The following is an 8,090-nucleotide window of genomic DNA, read 5'->3' as shown; positions in this document are numbered from 1 at the left end:
GCTGCCAGCGCACATGGCCAGCTCAAATGCTGTTATATCACTCCATTCATATTTCTCATGTGAGACACTGATGATTTGTCTATGAAATAATTTATAAGCTGTGCTTAATACTATTATTTTTTATGTTTTAGGAGGCTTACCGGGAGGAGCACCTCATTTGCAGACTGATGAGGCAGTCTCAGCAGGAGCGGAGAATTGCTGTTCAACTCATGCATGTTCGACGTGAAAAAGAGGTGTTAAGGCAGAACAGAATTTTCAGGGAAAAACAATATGAAGAAAGACGACTGAAAGAGTTCCAGGAAGCTCTTGATAGAGAAGCGGTAAAAGATTATTTGCTCCCTGAATTACTGCAGGACTGTTACAGTACCTTCCTGTTATAAAATGGAATTTGACTTGTCAACTGGTAGAATTTAAGACTTTTCCAGGGACGGGTTGATTTAATGTTTGGTATATCCTTTTATCTAGGTTCAGAGTTACAGTTCAGTTAATAAGGGATAAAGCAGAGCAACTTCAAGTCTAATTTTCTTCCAGACTAATTTAAACTTTGTAGGAAGACATCTCTCTATTGCTGATTTTAAAAGATGGAGTCTTGCAGTCAGTGCCATAAGATCTTCTCTCAAGAATCATGTTTTTAATTTCCTTTAGATGTAATGTGTTAATATCCATTTTTGGCAAACTTTGGAGGAGTTTCACTCATGAGTGCTAATTTCTACCTTGGAGCTTGGAGTTGATTAATAAATGAAAAGGACTCATAATCCTGTGGTAAACTGCCGAGTACTATGTTCATAGTAGGCCATAATGTGATGGTAGAAATCATATTTTGCTCCTGCCAAAAATGATTAGCAGCTCCAAATTGTCCAATAACACTGAAGTCCCTTTTAATCTGCAGCTATAGCTATTGGTTACAGCATCTCTTTAAGTATGCTTTCAGCCAAAAGGAACACACTGTCGCAGTAACACACCATCACAGGACAGCATCATTTCATATTCCTGTGCCTCCAAAGCACTGAATATGATCTTAATCTGTTTGTCATGAAAGAAGTAATATACTTCTCCTTTATTTCATTATATTCTAGCAGTTAGAAAGCAAACGAATGAGAATTTGTAGAATGAATAGAAGTTTTTAGATTTGTCTGTGCATTAATCTGCTTGCTGGCTATCTAACTCTGGTGTGAATCTTACTGTTTTAATTTCTTGACTCCAAGTCCACTTTTGTTTCCAGGCCTGCACTTCTGCACTTTCATTTTCTTTGCAATCTCAAATTTGCTCTTTAAAAAAATTCTAGGCTCTTGCAAAACAAGAAAAAATTGATCATGAAGAACAAATTATCAAAGAAAGAGAATGTCATGAGAAAATTGCCATTGAAAGAGCTCAGGCACGTTATAGAAAGCATTATTCTATATGCTGGGAAGTGATTAACCAAGTCATTGATTTGTCAACAAAAGTAGGAGAATATCGTCTACTGACAAACAAGTGAGTATGGTAGCTGTTGGGCAAAAAAAAAAAAAAGGTGTTAGGTAGCTATTAGGCTTCATTATTCAAAGCGGTTTAAGCACTGTAACATCTTTATGTAGCTTCTTTGATATCTTACAGGACAGCTTCCATTAGTCTTGTGTGGGAAAATGCTACTACTTTCATGTGAGGATTCACAGATGTGTGTAATGCAGAGTGAACTAATGCTAAAGCTTTAGCATAATTTCTTGAAAACTCAACTCACTTGAATCCTTAGGAGACCAAGATCTTAGGAGATCCACTAGTTCTACGGCTTGTGGAACTACTGATTTCCTTTTTTATGAAAAAATCGCTTAGTTTGAAAGTTAAAACTGAGTGCTGCCAGTCGCATTCTAGATTGCTCCACTGTGCCATATAAACAGAATGAATTTCCTAAGAAATATCAACCTTCCTGGACTATCCTAAGAGTAACAACTCTGTCCAAAATTCTGAGTCCTGCATGCTGTGATTCCCTCTTCTGATGTGCCCTAGGTGCACAGGGTTTCTAAGAAGGTCCTAAAAAGGCAGTAACATCCATGTGCCTGTGCTGTAGGAGTGTTTCCAAAACCATGGAGTGGGGCATTGCTGCTGTTGTTCTTTCATTATCTTTCATTATCAGTGATTAGACTATGGGGTAAGGCTGATAATCCTAGAAAATATGCTGACATCTTCATTACCTTTTCGTGTAATTGTTTCTTAAAATAATAAAATTGTAACCATATGAAATACATATGATTATATTTAATTGTATAAATTCAGGCCAAATAAGTACATGATGAAGTAGCCTAGACACTGTTTAGTGATGATTTGGTGATTTCCTTGTCTGACATGTGGTCATGGTTCTGACATAAGCTAATGTCACATTTACTTGTCAGAGTGGCACACAATATATACAGGTACTTGAAACCTCTTTCCAAAGTAGGCATTTCAAGGTTGTGTTTGCATTTCTGCCCCTATAGACATGCTTTGTCTGCCCTTCCATGTATTTCATTGTGCAGGATGCATACAGTAGGTATTCAGTTGTTTTTGAACAGCACGTGCAGGGTTTATTTAAAGCTGTAACACTCAAATATCTATAATCATAACTAAAAAAAAAAAAAGGTCCAAATTGATGTAATCTTAAGAAATAGTAGAAAGTTCCAACTTTGACCATTTCTTAGATCTAAGCTGTTATTTGTATTGTTTAATTAGCAGCCACAGAGGTCTAATGCGACATATGTCAGCATCCTGTTCGCATTTAGCTTGTTACTATATGCACTTTATCTTGTCATTTCATATGAATGTTCTTCCTTTCTAACAGAAAAAAAATAGAGTTTAATTACTCAGAATTCTAAATTAATTTTAGCTTCCAGGAAAAACTTCTGTAGTAGTTTGGGGAGAGGAGGCTTTACCACACAGAAGGGAAGAATATTGTGGGGGAGGGAAAAATAGCAATAGCAAAACCATTACTACACTGTTCTGCCAGCCAAGTACTGTGTGATCACACATTTGTGAAAATCCTGAAGTATACAAATGCCTATGATTGTCATATAAGTAACCAAGCATTTATAAAAAGCAGTTAGAATTATAGAAAGTGTTATAATTTAAATCTAGTTCAGCATGTGTTTGTTTCATGACTATGATTCCTATAAATTTGGGTCCGCTATTCTCAAATATATAACCCCTTTAATTTTTGTTTTGAAACTCAATTTTTTTTTTCTTCTGCAGCAGAATTCCATTAAAACTGATGCTTGATTGGAAGGAAATTTTTTTTAATGGCAAACCAATGTATGAACAAGCCTCAATTCAACCTTTGCCAAATGAACCAAGCCCAGAACAAGTTGTAGAGCTGAATAAAATGAATCTCTTAGATGAAAAAGATTATGGTGAATACAAGGTACATCTAACTGATAACACGTAATGGAAGATAATACACCTTGATTTTTCATCATCATAAAAATTTTGTTGTGATGTTACATTTTGTTGTGATGTTTCATTTTGCTCTTTTACTACCTTCTGATACCAGATTTTAAGATGTATTTTCTTTTTGCTGCCTGAGGTTCTATATGAAATATATGGCTATATTTTATGTGAGTAGCACCAGAGAACCATTGCAATTTTAAAACATTGTTATAATTTCATTCTTATATATAACATTGATTGTATTTCTCTCTTCAGTTCACAGGACCAACCTGTTAATTGCAATGCAAATTATTTTTAGCTAATTGGAATTTGAAAGTGTGATTAATACTACCATGTTTGAAAATGCAACAAAAAGTAGCCAGCAATAGCAAGTAAAATGAAATACTGTATCTGTCACAAAATCTGATAGGCTTAATTTCAGCAATTTGTAGTGAAAGCTTTCAAGCAATATTTATTGGTTTGAGTGATCCATTTATTTTAAGTTGGTAATATTTGTGAAAAGTCTTATAAATGACTGACATTTTTGTAAACCTTCTGTTAGAGTACAAGTAACTATTTTTCAGGATGCCTTAAGGGTGCCTTTCACACAAGTGAAAGCTGAAGAATGAATGTTTCCCTGTTAAAAGTATTGTACATTTTTTACCAAATTACATTAATGATACATTTCTTTGGAAAAAAAAAAATCCTGCTACATATTTAGTCTTTTCAAATAATCTGTTTAACTAGAAAATGGTAAAGTCATGGCAAACAACCTGCCTTTGACTTGTTAGGAAATCATATTTACAATATATGTGTACTTTTATCCACATCCTGAACCAATTGGTACATTTTCTTCTGCATTGAGTATAAATGTTTGTTATGAGTTTTTGTGGTGAACGCTTGACAGCTTAATTTACTTTGGTTTCAGTCCTCACATATGTTTTTCTGATTTATCTTTTTATAAGGTCATTGTTCAGACTATATCAACTCATATAATGAATTTCATGATCACTTTCTTTAGGTGGAAAAAGGCATATATACAAGACCCAAAGGCCAGGACAGACAGGCAGGAAACACTGGGGAGCACTAATGAGAACTTAAGTTTTTCAGTCATACTGTTGTTTGTATTACAAAGTCTCAGTAGTCTTCTGTAGGTGCAAGTGCACTGAATACTGCAAACATTTAGTGACACATTTAAAGTCTCTTTTTTGCTACCAGTCTGTTTCAGATGCACATTCACATAGTTGTTTTTCCACATGTTGTTAGTCTTACACCTTTCTGAATTAGTATTCAGCAAAAGCTGGTATCATATGACATGTGAAATTCTTGGCCCCAACTCATACTTACCATCTCTAAAAACCTAAGTCAACAGCTAATACCTTCAAAGTATTGCTTCTAGATAACAGTGTATTTATTGGCAGGGTATTCTGGCAAAGTTTATGCTAATTTTCTTAACCCTTGAGAAAAAAGCCCAGCACATTCGGTTTGCCATCTCTCAAGAATACTAAGTTTACATTAGGAATGCTGCCTAAAAGTGTCAAATATATTTGATAAAATACAAGGACAAAATACAGTGCTATCATTCTGTTACACTTTTCACATTAGATTGAACTTGAAAATATTTGGAAGCTACGACATCATCAGTTGTGGCTACTCACTTACTAAAGTAATGGAATCTCCCGAGCCATGAATTTTTTACAGTAGGCACTGTTAAAAATATAAAATTATTTCCAGTTTTGAGACTATTGACCAGGAGTTATGTAAGTGTCACCTGGATGATACCTGAAAACCTGTTTCTGACAGGTAAGTGACTTTAGCTTAAGACAGGTACAGTCTAGCAACCTTCTGGTTAAAAGAGCAAGAAATCTGAAAGGTGAGTACTTTGAATGGGAAGCCCATTCCCTTTGGAATTAATTTTTCCTGCAGAACTGATAGAATTTGAAACAACTGATCCATCTCTACTTACATGTTTAAGGTAGAATGGGTTCAGATAGGACAAGGGTTTGTGTTTTTTAAGCATGTCTTGAATTATGTATTAAGAAGTACATATCTCTCTGAGATATATTAGAGAGAGAATATTGTGCAATTCAAAACCAATTTTTTGGTTTTACTCATTAAAAATAGGTGATATTTTGATTTAGAGTGATAATATGTTACATTGTATTATTCTGTCTAATGCACATATGTTCAAAGTCAACAGAGATTGAGTTCTGTTAGTAGCGTGTATGCTCTGGCAATATATCGTTCATTATAGTAAGTTCAGAAAAACGTTGCATATTCTACCTGGAACATGAATTGAAAACATCACCTTTAAGTGAACTTTGAAACTGGTTGCTTCTGTTGATGGTGATTGAATATTAATTTATAGCATGATACTATTGCTTAGGTTGAAAGGAATGTGGAGTTCATTTAGTTCAACATCTTTGCTCAAAACAGGGACAACTTCTGAGTCAGATAAAGTTGCTTAGCACGTTGTCTGGTCAGCTTTCAATTATTTCCAAGGATAGAGATTCCACAGACAATGCAACCTGTTCCCATGCTTAACCATTCTCACTGTGAAGGTTTTTTTTCTTCATTTTTCCTAGTTGGAATTTCTCTTGCTGAAACATTTGACTTTTCCTCCCAGCCTGTTTTTGTGCACCCCAAATGAGCTGACAAGCATGAATCTAATTTGGAGTATTATTAGTCCACATATCTTCCAAACAGCTGTTTATTAGTCTGCAACCAAATAATAATTAATATTTGACTAGTATTATCCTGCATACTAAAATACTCTCTTTTAGCTTCTCATAGCATAAACTGCACTTCAGGACTTTCGTAGTGTGACAAGATCCAGTACTGGCAAAGGATATATTAGAGTGGGAAAAGCACAATTCTGTGTACAATTCTTTTGACTACATCCTTCCTTTCTTATCTTTCTACCAATGGGATTGCCAGTAAGAGTATGTTTACTAGCAAAACCTCATTAAGCTATATGCTGGTAACTCATACCACTGATAACTTTGTATTGGTCTCAGAGTAGATGAACTTCAAGCTTCTACTCAGTATTTCCTTCCATTAACATTGTTTGAATTATATGCTGGTTTGTTTTGTTTGGGTTTATTTTTGTTTTCCTCTCTATTGAATATGTGTTAAGCAAACATATACATTTGAAATGTTTTTCTGTAAAAATTTTCAAAGGTTTATGTGTGATACTGGGCAATAATGTTGCCCAGTTTTTAGAATGTGGAATGTTAGGATACTGGGCTTCTGTTCCAAAAATCTGCTACTGATTCATTCTGTGGTCTTGGTGAAATATTTTTTCATGTTTATGCAATTACAAAAAATTATTCTAGGAATCTATGAAAATGTTTGTAGAAGTACTTGTCTCTCTCAATTAGGTATTAGTAAATATCAATAAATGCTTAATGATTATGACATAATTACACATTTTTTTACAAAGGTCTATTCTAAAATATGTATTATTTAGTATTATTCAGATGTAGTTATTGCATGTATTATGTTTGTGTATAAATAGATATATCTATAAAAATAAAGACAAGGCATATTGACAATTATTTGTTAATTTGTCATTTCTACAGAGTATGACTGGGGAATGGTGCCCAACTGAAGAGAACAGTGAAAACAAACCTCCTCTTAATAATAATATATTGAGTCATGTGCTTCATAGACTGATGGAGATTTTCTATCCTCCAAAACCCAAATCTTCACTACCTGTATTTCCTCCATTTCGTATCAAGGGATGTATTTTGGGAAAACTTTTTAGTGGAAAGACTACATGTGTGAAGTTTATTGAAAAAGGTGGAGTTTTTTTTTGCTAAAATTCTTAAACATGTTTATCTGTGTTAAAATCCCACTCTTAACAATGAAAATCATTTGGTCAAATCCTTGCATTAATAATCCTTGAAACTCAGAGGCATCTGTATTTTGCAGGGGTTGGTTGCTATTCACTTATCTATTATCTTCCAAAGTAAGATTAAGAACACTAGAATTTGAAAATAGCGTTAATACAGTATTACTTCTGCACTGATAATTTTAAAATGCTTTTGGCAAACTTCTCTGGGGCTGTTTGTTATAGAAGAGACTAACAAGATAGGTGTGTGATTGTGGATAGTCACTTTGCAGTGGTTACAGAAAACATACAGTGGAAAAAACATATCAAAAGCCCAAACAAAATCAATAATTTCCAGTAACGGTCTCTCTGCATGCATGCTTGACTAAAACTGTAAACTTATCTAATTATTTTTTGTATTAGTTTGCAATATTCAGGTACTGTGTGTTGATACTCTGGTTCAGGAAGCCATCCAAGCTTTTCTTAAAAATGAAATGAAAAGTGAACACAATGCTATTCCACAAGAAGCAGAGAGTTCTGAGGAACAGAATGAGGTAAGCATCTTTGTTAATCTAGGTCTTAGCTCCCACAGGTAGATGAGAATGAAATATATAAAGAAGAAAACATTTTGATTTGTTTTTTTCACTCTATTTCAAACTTAATTTTAAGTTTTGACTTACAAGATTTCAAGGGTCATCTTGAACTGACAGGTTTGTTTTTCCTGTAATATGTAGCTTCCTTTCTAATCCATTTCTCTTCATAATTGATACAAGGTCCAGCACAACTTATCAAAACCACCACTAAAAGTTCTAAAGAAACTCCAAACAGAAACACCTATCAATGGAACCAAAGGTGTGTACGTATTTCATTTTTATATATATATATA

General features: G+C 34.0%; 1 protein-coding gene across 1 annotated transcript; it reads left to right on the top strand.

The window, feature by feature from the left end:
• Positions 1-131: 131 nt before the first annotated feature.
• Positions 132-7,758, top strand: LOC104515212 (sperm flagellar protein 2-like; the record flags this gene model as incomplete). The annotated part of the gene is made up of 5 exons (XM_010159111.1): positions 132-320; positions 1,286-1,473; positions 3,199-3,387; positions 4,978-5,038; positions 7,642-7,758. Coding segments are annotated over 5 exons (744 nt in total), but the record flags the coding sequence as incomplete, so codon positions are not given.
• Positions 7,759-8,090: the final 332 nt, after the last annotated feature.

The sequence above is a fragment of the Eurypyga helias genome, unplaced genomic scaffold (assembly GCF_000690775.1).
Source record: "Eurypyga helias isolate BGI_N326 unplaced genomic scaffold, ASM69077v1 Scaffold52429, whole genome shotgun sequence".
In the NCBI taxonomy this organism is placed as follows: domain Eukaryota; kingdom Metazoa; phylum Chordata; class Aves; order Eurypygiformes; family Eurypygidae; genus Eurypyga; species Eurypyga helias.
This window is presented reverse-complemented; position numbering and strand designations above follow the sequence as displayed.